This window comes from Pecten maximus, chromosome 4 (genome assembly GCF_902652985.1).
Source record: "Pecten maximus chromosome 4, xPecMax1.1, whole genome shotgun sequence".
NCBI classification, from domain to species: Eukaryota; Metazoa; Mollusca; class Bivalvia; order Pectinida; family Pectinidae; genus Pecten; species Pecten maximus.
In genome coordinates this window covers 49,382,105-49,398,006 of record NC_047018.1, presented here as the reverse complement: position 1 = coordinate 49,398,006, position 15,902 = coordinate 49,382,105, and the positions used below count along the sequence as shown (strand labels likewise).

The 15,902-nt window shown below is 35.4% G+C and overlaps 2 protein-coding genes across 2 annotated transcripts; both read left to right on the top strand.

Moving 5' to 3' along the window:
• Window positions 1-7,171: 7,171 nt before the first annotated feature.
• On the top strand, window positions 7,172-10,463 carry LOC117326610 (mucin-2-like). Its single transcript, XM_033883368.1, has 3 exons — window positions 7,172-7,187; window positions 7,293-9,451; window positions 9,657-10,463. The coding sequence occupies exons 1-3, from the start codon at window positions 7,172-7,174 to the stop codon at window positions 10,461-10,463; spliced, it is 2,982 nt and encodes a 993-aa protein (XP_033739259.1).
• A 356-nt stretch (window positions 10,464-10,819) lies between these two features.
• LOC117326341 lies at window positions 10,820-15,176 on the top strand. Its single transcript, XM_033883049.1, has 3 exons — window positions 10,820-11,021; window positions 12,484-12,565; window positions 13,411-15,176. The coding sequence occupies exons 1-3, from the start codon at window positions 10,928-10,930 to the stop codon at window positions 13,811-13,813; spliced, it is 579 nt and encodes a 192-aa protein (XP_033738940.1). The 5' UTR covers window positions 10,820-10,927; the 3' UTR covers window positions 13,814-15,176.
• Window positions 15,177-15,902: the final 726 nt, after the last annotated feature.

Sequence of the window (15,902 nt, the reverse complement as noted above, 5' to 3'; positions counted from 1 at the left end):
AACAATAAACAATAGGAAGTAAACAATAGACAGTAAACAATAGACAATAAATAATAGACAGTAAACAATAGACAGTTAACAATAGACAATAAATAATAGAGTTAACAATAGACAGCAGACAATAAACAATAGACAGTAAACAATATACAGTTAACAATAGAGAGTAAACAATATACAGTAAACAATAGACAATAAATAATAGACAGTAAACAATCGACAGTAAACAATAGACAGCAGACAATAGACAATAGACAGTAAACAACAGATGGTTAACCATAGACAGTAAACAATAGACAGTAAACAATAGACAGTAAACAATAGACAAAAAATAATAGACAGTAAGCAATAGACAGTTAACAAAAGACAATAAATAATAGACAGTTAACAATAGACAGTAAACAATAGACAGTAAACAATAGACAATAGATAATAGACAGTTAACAATAGACAGTAAACAATAGACAGTTAACAATAAACAGTAAACAATAAACAATAGACAGTAAACAATAGGCAGTAAAAAAAAATAATAGACAGTAAACAATAGATAGTTAACAATAGACAATAAATAATAGACAGTTAACAATAGACAGTAAACAATAGACAGTAAACAATAGACGGTAAACATTAGAAGTTAACAATAGACAGTAAACAATAGACAATAAATAATAGACTGTTAACAATAGACAGCAAACAATAGACAGTAAACAATAGACAGTTAACAATAGACAATAAATAAAAGACAATAAACAAAAGACAGTAAACAATAGACAGTAAACAATAGGCGGTAAACAATATAGTTAACAATAGACAGTAAACAATAGACAATAAATAATAGACAGTTCACAATAGACAGTTAACAATAGACAGTAAACAATAGACAGTAAACAATAGACAATAAATAATAGAAGTTAACAATAGACAGTTAGCAATAGACAGTAAACAATAGACAGTTAACAATAGACAGTAAACAATAGACAGTATAAAATAGACAATAAACAATAAGCAGTTAACAATAGACAATAAACAATAGACAATAAACAATAAATAATAGACAGTTAACAATAGACAATAAACAATAGACAATAAATAATAGACAGTTTACAATAGACAATAAATAATAGACAATAAATAAAAGACAGTAAACAATAGACAGTAAACAATAGACAGCAGACAATAAACAATAGACAGTAAACAATAAACAATAAACAATAGACAGTAGACAATAAATAATAGACAGTTAACAATAGAGATTAACAATAGACAGTAGACAATAGACAATAAATAATAGACAGTTAACAATAGACAATAAACTATAGACAATAAACAATAGACAATAAATAATAGACAGTTTACAACAGACAATAAACAATAGACAATAAATAAAAGACAGTAAACAATAGACAGTAAACAATAGACAGCAGACAATAAACAATAGACAGTAAACAATAGAGATTAACAATAGACAGTAGACAATAGACAACAGACAATAGACAGTAGACAATAGACATTAGACTGTAGACAGACAACCAGGAAGCTACGATATAGACCTGAACAGGCCGCCAGAAGAGCTTGATCATAGAAGGGGACGATAAATTCATTGGTGCGATTTACAATGATCCACTCTATCACAACAGAACTGCGAAAGTTACAAGTGGTTGCGTGTCAAATATCAAGTATATTTATGGGTCATTTAATCAGATATAACGAAGGATTATGATGATAACCTTGTCTTCTGCTTTCGTTGATAACAGTTAGTCGGTCTGATACGATATAACCTACTTTCGTACCACTATGAAGTGTAGTCCCACAGGTTATAAAATGTTCTCCTTGATTTCTGTGATTTTTCTCACGTTTTGTTGGTGTCCGTCCGGATTTGGTAAGTAAACTTATGATATACACATTTTACCTACTGTTACAACTGTCGTACTTATAATGTCGAAATAAAAATAAATAAATAGATAAAAAACATTATTATGAATTTTATACAAAAAATATACGAAACACATACATAAATTAAATTGCATTTTTTGGAAAATTAAATTATATATCTACGTAATGTCTTTGTATATATCACATACATAATGTAGATTTTTCCAAAGAAGTAACTTTTATTTCAACGTGAAGAAATTTCACATTTATAATAAATCTAGTACAAAAGTATATAGATAGGCTGAAAAGGCAAATATAGCAAGTGATTATTGTAACGGGCACCGTTACATACATCTGTATGACCCCAAACGACCCCCACAGCCGTAACTGAAATAGTTGATATCGCAACAGTGTATACCAAATTTCATCAAAGTTGGACAATAACTTAATTTCGACCAATCAGAGGACGCGGTCTAACTGAGCGGTCTGATGACCAATTGAAAAATGAAAACACTCCGCACCCACAGGGACTTGAGAATTAGTTATTACGACCTCCTCTAGCGTGTATAGCACATTTTGAGACATTTTGAGGGGCTAGATTAAAATTTGGCAAAAATGACACCCCGGTGATATAATGATCACCGGGGGTGTCATTTTTGCGAAATTTTAATCTAGCGAGGAACACTCGTGTAAAGCTGAATTCCGTCCTACGGTTTTCGAGGAACACGTCGGAAACCCAATCGGGGAAAGAAAGAGGAAGAAATCATAAGAAGAAACTAACAAAAATCAACTTTGTTTGGGACATAGTATCACAATGGTGACTTAAGGAAATTTTATCGTGACTCGGGTTTTTCTTGTCCTATACTTAAACAACTATCATAAAACACACAAAGAAGCACTACTCCTGCTTCACTCGTCCTAGCAGGCTACCTGATAAAAGTCTGCTGATGACGATGGAAAATAAAAATAAAAAATAACCTTGATCATGCTCATGCTAACCAGCGATTTTGAATTCACTAAAATTCAGAAGCCGATATTTGTTGGTATAAGGAAGTTGTTTACACTTTACGAATTATTTACTTTTCATCTTTGAAATGTCTATTTTTCGGCAAAGCCGTATAATATTCTTTTGAGCCCGGATATGACGCGACAGGTGGCGTTACTGGTGAAGATGAAGAATGTGATTGGTCAATGTAGCGGTAAATACAAAATGCAGATATACAGTTAAAACGAAACAAAGTTAAGATTGAATGCAAGCTGAATAAGTGGATGTATCTTTCCAAATGACACATTAATACAATAATATTCCAGATTCAAATACAGTCTTATTATCACCAAAAAAGGATTCAAACTGATTTAATTTTGATATCCATACTGAAACGCATTAGTTCGTTTATTTATTTCACTGGCATATTTACATTATAACCACCAGCATTGTAGCTATGCCGTTTATCTTTTTTTAAAGATATTTCTTGTTTTATCTATTTTCAATCTTTATAACAGCGTCTGTGTCTAACTGTCCAAGAACATTCACCTCAGCTCATTGCTTTACATCTTCGGACAATTCAAAGGAATACGCATTTGATCAGGATAGCAGAAACTGGGCCAATGCTCAAAAGGATTGTCGGGGCCATGACGGCGAACTTGTCTCCATTACCTCCAAACGTGTGCGGGAAGATCTGGAATGGATACAACAGAACTCAAGTCTGGCTAGTAGTCTCCGTGATAAAAGTTACTGGATAGGTCTTCGGCATCGCCAACCGTGGATATGGGGTAAAGGCGAGTACCTGTATGATTGTAATACAATCAAATATGAATTTAGTTTGTGTACTATAAATAGAAATGAAAACAAAAGAGAATAGTTATTGTTTCAATGTTTGCGGCGTCCTGAATTTTTTTAAACTTAAATTCTCATCCTATATCGTAGATGCAAGTATTTAAATAAATTGTAAATATTTAATTCCAAGCTGCTGTAAAAAGATTATGAATACAGTTTTTATATATTTACAAATTAAGAAAAAATATTAAAAAGTTAATGAATTTAATGTGTTGCCTTTTCGTACATGTATCTCAAACATTGATAGTTTTAATATACATTTGTTTTGAATTCATCTGAATGCATTTTGATTCTTAGAAAAAACACCTATCACCTACTTTGACTGGAATCCAGGGGAACCAAATTCCATACAAGGCCGCGAAGACAGAATTATGATGTGGTATTTAAGAAGATAATACATTAAAACCTTCTAATCTGACCCTGAGTATTCTGACACCTTGTCTTATCCGACCCTGTATATTCAGACAAACTCTCTAACCTGAACATCGAGTATTCTGATATCCTGTCTAATCTGATCACTGAATATGCCGACACACTGTCTAATCCGACCACAGCTTAATCTGATATCCTGTCTAATCTGAACCCTGAGTATGTTGACACCCTGTCTAAGCCAACCACCAAATACTCTGATATCCCGTCTTATCTGACCCAATATTCTGATATCCTGTCTAATCTAAACCCTGAGTATTTTACATTAACTTTACCTACATTATTCTGTAATTTAATTTCTGTTGTGTTTCTACACATTTTCCTTTAAATAAAATGTAAATAATGTATATATCAGGGTTTTTTTTTGCTGTAAAGTGTTTGCTCCAACACATGAAAAAAAAATCTTTCATTTTTATAATGGAATATTTATAACTTTTAACAAACAGGTACGGTGCAAAACCCCCGGGAAAGTTTATATATGGAGAGTATCATTGGAATGATGAAAACCAGGACAGGAAAAATACAGACGGGATACCTTCAAAATACATCTGTCAAATCAGTAAATAATATATATATATAGTCATTAATTTGTGGAAATACAAACCACTCAACAAAAATAACTTAAAGCATCTGTCTATAATAGAAATGAATAACTTGTCATGTTCCTTAAGTTTTAATAGTTGTACCATGTGAAAGCTTTCCACAGACCCGTTTTCCTGGGCCAGTCTCAACGTTATTTCTTCAGCATTCGGAACGCTTCTCATTTTATTGTTTGGTTTAGCGGTCACGATATTAACAATGAGAAATTGTGGACAAAAAGGTAGGAAAAGCATAATAAGGATGACTTCATTATACAGTTATTACAATACCCCGCCTTCATTTCGTCCAATCTTACACTTTGATATCCCCATTGTATTTCAGAAAACGTTACACGATGTCAAGAAATAGACATTTGTCACCGCTCCCCGTCATTGTGTAAAACCATTGACGACGATTGTTTTTATTTCGGTGGAAACCTCCCGACGAGTGATCCAACGTGGAACATAACCTGGTCGGAAGCCAATCGTAGATGTGAAGGTCTTTCATTTACTACAGGCAGCTGGTCCAGTACGAAACCTAAAACATTTCTGGCTAAAGTACCAAATGCAACGATAAACGAATTACTTAGACAGCATCTACTCAACAACAACATCACAGGGAACTACTGGACAGGTGGGAAGCTGGAAGGTGGAAAAAAGTGGAGTTGGGTTTCTGGTAGGTTGATATAGGACTGGTAGGTTGATGTAGGACTTGTAGGTTGATGTAGGACTTGTAGGTTAATGTAGGATGATAGGTTAATGTAGGACAGGTAGGTTGATGTAGGACTGTTAGGTTGATGTAGGACATGTAGGTTGATGTAGGACAGGTAGGTATATGTAGGACATGTAGGTTGATGTAGGACATGTAGGTTGATGTAGGACTGATAGGTTTATGTGGGACTGGTAGGTTGAGGTAGAACTGATAGGTTGATTTTGGACTGGTAGGTTGATGTAGGACATGTAGGTTGATGTAGGACTGGTAGGCTTGTGTTGGACTGGTATGTTGATGTAGGCTTGTGTTGGACTAGTAAATCAATGTTTAAATGCTGTAGAAGGTTAGAAGTTGTCCTTTTACCTAGTCTAAAAATCAGCAGGTAGCTCAAATGCTTTGAGTATCTTCTAGAGTTCATTGGCCCCGGGTTCGAGTTCCGGTCTGGTTGTCACGGTACATGGTCCCTCTCCTGTAACACATCACTGACAACAGATACACGTGTAATCGGGAATCCGTGCATATACTTACTTTTGGATGTCTGTGGTATGTGGACAAATATATTTTTTAACATGCATAGGCCTAGAAATAACCTGTGCATAGTGATACAAGACTTATGGTTTTTTTTAACATTAGGATTAAAATGTTGTTTGAAGATGAAAAATTAGGTTCAGAAGACAAAAAGTCGCTGAATAATAACAATTTTGTACAGCACATATTTTTTCCTGATCACGGGGAATTTAGATACTCATATATCCAAATTAATCGAAACGGAAAATGTTTTTCAATTTTGATATTTGATATGTTTAGACGGATTTAACCATGTAACGTGCCGTATCTCTTAAAATTTTACACATAAAATTTACAAATTTTCTCTTAAATACTATTAAGCAATTTACACATTAATTTTGTTCATTTCATCTTTTCACTCACATTGTGTATTAGACCAGGTACATTTCTAACCATATACGTCCATGATTAAATTATCTTAATGAAATACAGAAGAAATTTATTCATCAATAATACTTTATTTTCTGGTCCTTGCTGCAGAAACTTTCACTAAGTATCCTTTAAACATCATCGCGTGTATGTAATGCATGCACATTATGTTTATCAAAAGATGCCAAAACGTTCATCTGTTGGACATGGTTGTACGAAACGAAACATAATAGAAATTTGATTATGCTGGCGTGATGTGTTTCTGTAATTGTAGATTGGGCAAAGAAAGATTTTGCTAGTTTTTAAAATTAATTTAGTTATCATTATTTCATTTTCTATTAATTTATTTTTTTCATTTTCATAGGGGACGTGTATGATTCTACCAAAACGCAAATTGCATGGCCATCATCCACTACAGGCGATTGCATGTTGGCCAAATACGGAGGGGAAACCCCATGGAAAATGGAATTTATTCAGTCAGATTGCGAGAGTCAAAAATATTATTATATTTGCGAATACGGTGAGAAACATCAGCAGTGGTTGATATGGCTTGATTTGTACCAACGCCCTCAGTTTCCCTCTTAAATAATTGAAAGGAGTACTATTTCAGTGATATTGACAGAAAAATAACAGGTTAATTATAACTTTGTGGTTTGGCTAAAATAGTGAAAAATTAACGCCGTCAACACATTGTGACGTAATCAATTCTGACGTAATTTATTTACGGCAGCTGTTAATCTGATGACGTAAGGCTTTATTTTTCTGGTCTAAGTTTATCACAAAATTTGAGGTAAAATATCCTCTAGTATGATGACTCGTTTCCATGGTATCTGCTTTACATCATGTCGATGATTCTGTTTTGATCAAATCATCTTATATAAACTTGTTTCTATAAAGCCTCCTAACTAACTAAACGTTTTACGACCTACAGATATTCCTGAATCCACTTCAGCGGCTACAACCACACCTACAACCACATCTTCAACCAAACCTACAACCACACCAACAACCACATCTACAACCAAACCTACAACCACATCTACAACCATACCTACAACCACTCCTACAACCACATCTACCACCAAATCTACAACTGCACCAACAACCACACCAACAACCACACCAACAACCATACCTACAACCACACCAACAACAACATCTACAACCAAACCTACAACCACATCTACAACCATACCTACAACCAAACCTACAACCACTCCTACAACCACATCAACAACCAAACCTACAACCAAACCTACAACCAAACCTACAACCAAACCTACAACCATACCTACAACCACATCTACAACCACATCTACAACCACATCAACAACCAAACCTACAACCAAACCTACAACCAAACCTACAACCACACCTACAACCACATCTACAACCACATCAACAACCAAACCTACAACCACACCTACAACCACACCAACAACCACATCTACAACAACATCTATCACCACATCTACAACCACACCTACAACCAAACCTACAACCACATCTACAACCACACCTACAACCACATCTACAACCATACCTACAACCACATCTATAACCAAACCTACAACCAAACCTACAACCACATCTACAACCAAACCTACAACCACTTCTACAACCACACCTACAACCACGTCTACAACCACATCTACAACCATACCTACAACCAAACCTACAACCACATCTACAACCACATCTACAACCAAACCTACAACCACACCTACAACCAAACCTACAACCACATCTACAACCACATCTACAACCAAACCTACAACCACATCTACAACCAAACCTACAACCACACCTACAACCATACCTACAACCAAACCTACAACCACATCTACAACCATACCTACAACCACATCGACAACCAAACCTACAACCATACCTACAACCACACCTACAACCATACCTACAACCACATTTACAACCACACCTACAACCACACCTACAACCACATCTACAACCAAACCTACAACCACACCTACAACCACATCAACAACCATACCTACAACCACATCTACGACCATACCTACAACCAAACCTACAACCACACCTACAACAAAACCTACAACCAAACCTACAACCACATCTACAACCAAACCTACAACCAAACCTACAACAACATCTACAACCACATCTACAACCACATCTATAACCGCATCTACAACAAAACCTACAACCAAACCTACAACCAAACCTACAACCAAACCTACACCCACATCTACAACAACATCTACAACCACACCTACAACCAAACCTACAACCATACCTACAGCCACACCTACAACCAAACCTACAACCACACCTACAACCAAACCTACAACCACACACACAACCACATCTACAACCACATCTACAGCCACATCTACAACCACATCTACAACTATACCTACAACCACATCTACAACCAAACCTACATCCAAACCTACAACCACATCTACAACCACATCGACAACCAAACCTACAACCAAACCTACAACCACATATACAACCACACCTACAACCATATCTACAACCAAACCTACAACCAAACATACAACTAAATCAACAACCACATCTACAACAACATCTACAACAACATCTACAGCAACATCTACAACCAAACCTACAACCAAACCTACAACCACACCTACAACCACATCTACAACCAAACCTACAACTAAATCAACAAGAACATCTACAACCAAACCTACAACCACACCTACAACTACACCTACAACCACACCTACAACCACATCTACAACATCTACAACCAAACCTACAACCACATCTACAACCACACCTACAACCACACCTACAACCACATCTACAACATCTACAACCAAACCTACAACCACATCTACAACCAAACCTACAACCACATCTACAACTACACCTACAACCACACCTACAACCACATCTACAACATCTACAACCACACCAACAGCCACATCTACAACCACACCTACAACCAAACCTACAACCAAACCTACAACCAAACCTACAACCACATCTACAACCAAACCTACAACCATACCTACAACCTCATCTACAACCACACCTACAACCACATTTACAACATCTACAACCAAACCTACAACCACATCTACAACCAAACCTACAACCAAACCTACAACCACACCTACAACCACATCTACAACCAAACCTACAACCAAACCTACAACCAAACCTACAACCACATCTACAACCACACCTACAATCAATCCTACAACCAAACATACAACCACATCTACAACCACATCTACAACATCTACAAACCAAACCTACAACCACACCTACAACCATACCTACAACCACATCTACAACCACACCTACAACCACATCTACAACATCTACAACCAAACCTACAACCACATCTACAACCACATCTACAACCACACCTACAACCAAACCTACAACCACACCTACAACCACATCTACCAAATGCGCACAATCTACAATCTACAAACTACAACCACACCTACAACCACATCTACAACATCTACAACCAAACCTACAACCACATCTACAACCACCACAACCAACCACAACCTACACACCCAACAAACCTACAACCACACCTACAACCACATCTAACAACCAAACTACAACACACTACAAACCACACCACAAAACACTACAAACACAACCAAACTACACATCTACAAAACCACCACCAATACAACACATCTACAACCACAACTACAAACCACAACACCTACAACACAACACCTACAACCCATCACAATTAACAACCTACAACCAACACCACACAACACACTACAACAAACCTACACACAACCACCACAACCAAACCTACAACCACACTACAACCAACACACCAAACCAACACTCAACAACCACATCTACAACCAACACTACAACCACACCTAACACACCACACCCTACAACCACATCTACACCCAACACCACACCTACACAACCAAACACAACCAACCACAACCATACAAACCAAACCACACACACCACCTACAACCACATCAACAACCACATCACACACACCACATCACAACACCCATATCTACCAAACACATCTACAAACCAACCTACAACCACATCTACAACTATCTACAACCAAACATACAACCACATCTGACAACCACACACAACCAACCTACAAGCTACACTACAACCACACTACAACCAAACCTACAACCACACGCTACAACCACATCTACAACCAACCTACAACCCATCAACAACCACATCTACAACCATACCTACAACCACACTACAACCACATCTAACAACACACTCTACAACCACACTACAACCCAACCTACAACCAATACCTACAACCAATCTAACCACACCGAACACCACACCATACAACAACCAAATCGCCCATAAACACACTACAACAAACCTGACAAACACAACAACCACACTACAACCGATACAGCTACACACCAACAACACTCTACGAAACTGCATACTAAACCAAATCTACAAACAACTACAATCCACACCTACAACCACATTCATACCAACTACGAAACAACAGCATCCATCATTTTAACAACAACAAATCGCTCCAATAAACAAACAAATATATTGAACATGAGAACAACATCAAAACCAACAATATCGACGATAACAGCGACACAGTCAACAACGACTGCTACAGAAATGGCAAAAACTAGAATTCCTTTAGGTAAGGTACAAAATATATACAGAATCCGTTTGTATCATCATTTGTTCTACAAATATCATCCACCGATGTCTGTATCGTGCTGTGTGTTTTTAGAAATCACCCACCATTTCTGTAACGTGATGTATTCTACAGAAATCACCCACCATTTCTGTAACGTGCTGTATTCTACAGAAATCACCCACCATTTCTGTAACGTGCTGTATTCTACAGAAATCACCCACCATTTCTGTAACGTGCTGTATTCTACAGAAATCACCCACCATTTCTGTAACGTGCTGTATTCTAAAGAAATCACCCACCATTTCTGTAGCGTGCTGTATTCTACAGAAATCACCTAACAATCTCTGTAACGTTTTATGTTCTACAGTAATCACCCACCCATTCTCCGTAAAATGTTGTGTTCTACAGAAATCACCCACCCATTCTCTGTAACGTGTTGTGTTCTAGATAAATCACAAACCATTCTCTGTAACGTGTTGTGTTCTAGATAAATCACAAACCATTCTCTGTAACGTGTTGTGTTCTAGATAAATCACAAACCATTCTCTGTAGCGTGCTGTATTCTACAGAAATCACCTAACAATCTCTGTAACGTTTTATGTTCTACAGTAATCACCCACCCATTCTCCGTAAAATGTTGTGTTCTACAGAAATCACCCACCCATTCTCTGTAACGTGTTGTGTTCTAGATAAATCACAAACCATTCTCTGTAACGTGTTGTGTTCTAGATAAATCACAAACCATTCTCTGTAGCGTGCTGTATTCTACAGAAATCACCTAACAATCTCTGTAACGTTTTATGTTCTACAGTAATCACCCACCCATTCTCCGTAAAATGTTGTGTTCTACAGTAATCACCCACCCATTCTCTGTAACGTGTTGTGTTCTACAGTAATCACCCACCCATTCTCCGTAAAATGTTGTGTTCTACAGTAATCACCCACCCATTCTCTGTAACGTGTTGTGTTCTACAGTAATCACCCACCCATTCTCCGTAAAATGTTGTGTTCTACAGTAATCACCCACCCATTCTCCGTAAAATGTTGTGTTCTACAGTAATCACCCACCCATTCTCTGTAACGTGTTGTGTTCTACAGTAATCACCCACCCATTCTCCGTAAAGTGTGTGTACTACAGAAATCACCCATTCTCTGAAACCTGTTATATTGTACAGAAATCATCCACCCATTCTCTGTAACGTGTTGTGTTCTACAGTAATCACCAGCCCATTCTCCGTAAAGTGTGTGTACTACAGAAATCACCCATTCTCTGAAACCTGTTATATTGTACAGAAATCATCCAACCATTCTCTGTAACGTGTTGTGTACCGAAAATCACTTTAGACAAAAATCACTCCCTTTTTCGTGTTTTCTGCTCAGCGTGCAATTTTCAAAACAGTTGCTGATTATTGCTATTATTGTTTGATTTGATGATGAAATTCAATACTTATTCCTCTTTCAGATATTTTTATTGTGATAGTTGTGGCTGGGTGCTGTATGCTGACCTTCATAATCATGGGATGTTGTATCTATATTTTCGCAAGGTATGTTTATTTGTCTGCTTGTTTGATATTCAACGTCCCCAGGAACAGGAAGTACATATTTGTTTATTTTCTATTCAAAGTATTTTTGTTATGTCTTATAATATTTATCGCTCATTACTTATTTGTAATTAATTGATATTTATTACTAATTTGTTATTACTTGATTTCTATTACCAAGTCCTTGGTTTTGATGCTAATTAGGTTGACAAACTGTGTTCCATAAAATATTCACTTTTAATTAACTAAGCCTGCCGACTAATGGGAGCTTTACCAAAAGTATCAATTTAAAGAAATAGTTTTGCTATTCCTTGGAGCTGAGGCCTCGCCTTTAGCTGGACAACCTTATCACATTGTTTTCCTAATTATCAAATAACAAATACAAATAAGTGAAAACAAATAAGTGAAAACAAATAAGTATTGATAAATATGTGATGATAAATATGTGATGATATGTGATGATAAATAATTGATGATAAATTTGTGATGATAAATAATTGATGATAAAAATGTGATGATAAATAATTGATGATAAATATGTGATGATAAATAATTGATGATAAATATGTGATGATAAATATGTGATGATAAATTTGTGATGATAAATAATTAATGATAAATATGTGAAGATAAATAATAGATGATAATTATGTGATTATAAATAACTGACAATAAATAAGTGATGGTTAATAGGTGGTGATAAATAAGTGATGATAAATAAATGGACACCAAAAATTCTCTCCGTGGCTTCCGTTCTATGCTATTAAATATTGTCACTGCGAAAGAAAGATAAAAAAACAAACTTACTTTTAAAAACTTATTCATTACTACATCAATGTTATTTTCAGGAGAAAAAGTGTACGGGAGCCTAGCCAATCAATATCCGACGACGACGAGAAAAGTTCCTACGCGCCAGAATTCAATCCGGCATGGCATTTTCCGAGACATTCATTTCGTTTACAAAGCTCAGTGCCAAAGACAAGACATACAGACATCCTAGCTTTACAAAACAAGATGTTGGAACTGCCTCCGGATTATTCCACTGTTATCCGTGAAAGTAGGAGAGCTGGGATCCGTGAAATGTTCGGAAACTGGGTCATTCCTCCGGATAACTCTACCGGCCGTCGCCATGGATACTACGAGCCAAGTCCCGATTATGAGTACGACTATCGTTCCGGTGCAACGTCAGAAAAACGTCCCGAATATTTGTACCGGAATGCATCATATATGGATGATAGTCAATTTTCGTAATGATACCAATAACAATAACATCAGTAATGTATTAGGTGTTTTGTTAGAATAAACAAACTAGAACTACTTACATCAAAAGCTTACTTGATATGTCATGGAAGCGTAACTTAATTATTGCGTGGGAGTTGTGCATGTGTGACTCCAACTGATGACAAAGCTACAATGTATACATACATCCCTGATTAAGACATTGAGGAGATCTAGACCGTCCTTAAAATTAGGTATTATGGAGACATTTCTGTATTTCAGTTAAAATTTTTGTTAAACATAGTTCTAAATATTTCTTTTCCACATATTTTATCCCATTTCATCATTTTGATGTCAAATATTGAAAACAAAAACAAAGCATTAGAAAAATTTTGATCACTTTCTGATCAATTCTTTCCATTTGTTCTTCATTTGCAGACCTACTGACCTTGACTGTGAACTTTGACTTACTTTAACAAAAAAAACAATTGCGAGTTTCATCCCACTCAGTTGTAGGAAATGTATACATATTTTTTTACTAGATTGAATTCTTGTGTATTGCTCGCAGTTTATTTTTCAAACGAATTATAAATGTATTGAACAAAAGAACAAACAAAGCAATAGCTCAGAGGTACATACAAATGTATTTTATTAATTGTAGTCCAAGATAGGAAGATGCCGCATGCTCTTAACGAACCAGTCAGTTTTCAATGGCTTATAACATGTAGATTGCTGTGACATTTTGATTTTGGTAATACCTACGTAATGATATACCCACATTTCGCTATATTAAATACATTAAACATGTGTTAGGTTGTTATGTTACCATAGATAAGTTTTAAAATATAAAATAATTTTGAAAATGAAGGAGTTGTTTGATAATTTCTGATGCTAATTCAGAAAATTAAAAATATTCGGTTTCCATTTGTTTTCCAAATATGACAACCCGTCACATACTTTCTCCTGGGTTAAGATACAAACGCTTATTAATTATCAATACTGTATACGTTGGCATATATGGACAAGCAATATCGTTATAGAGGATAAAAAACACGACAATTAATAATCACAAAAGCTATATTCAAATGAATCCGGAAGAGCTGATATTACTGTCATACAAATGTACATACATTGAAATTATAGGTATGAGGACTAAGTAAAAAGGGAAATACGAAAGTGATGAAAAAAAACACAACATATATCCTACTCCGATGAAAGCATGGTAATATAGAGACATAGAAAACAGAAGTAGAACATGACCATTTGATTGATTGATTGATTGTTTGATTGATTGATTGATTGATTGATTGATTGATTGATTGATGGGGTTTAACGTTCTTGTTTCAGTTATAACCGAACCCAGGACACGATTATGACCATTTGTACCGGTTCGCCTTATTAACCCTTTCACCCCTACAGACCATATTGGACTTCAACTTATGAAAGAATGGCAGAGTCCACTAAAGTTTCTTAGGGTTGAAAGGGTTAAGGGCAGGGTCGCTATACATTTGTATAATGATATATACAGAGTACATGTTTCATACAATACATTAATTACCATACAACTTATTATGTATTACTCTATCGCTCAGGGTAAACGTGGTTATCTAGTGAAATGTAAGTTAAGAAGTTCACTTAATTTTGACAAATCTATAGAAGTAAAATAGAAACGTATATATCACCAGGGACATATGATAATATTTTTAATCATTATAATTAATTTTTAAATTGATTATCAGAATTAAATCATGTTGTATGTATAATCTAATTGATCTAACGTCAATGGCCGTATTGTGACGTCACATTTTACACGCCATTTTCATTTTTTTTTCTTTTCATAAAGGTATGAAAAAAAATCAACTCATCAGAAAGTCGCATTCTGCGTACAAAAATGCCAAATCATTTTTGATAATTTATATTTGTCCCTGGTTTCACATGTGATATACATATTTGAGTAAAGTGTATATGTATTACATTGTGCAGTGATTTTAAGTAACAAAACAATATAATGTATTAAAACAACAAATCTGAATAATTATCAAATGTTTAAAACATAGTCATCAAATCTAACATTAATTTGTTAATACTATAGTTATTTAAAGCAACATGCACATTTATTGCA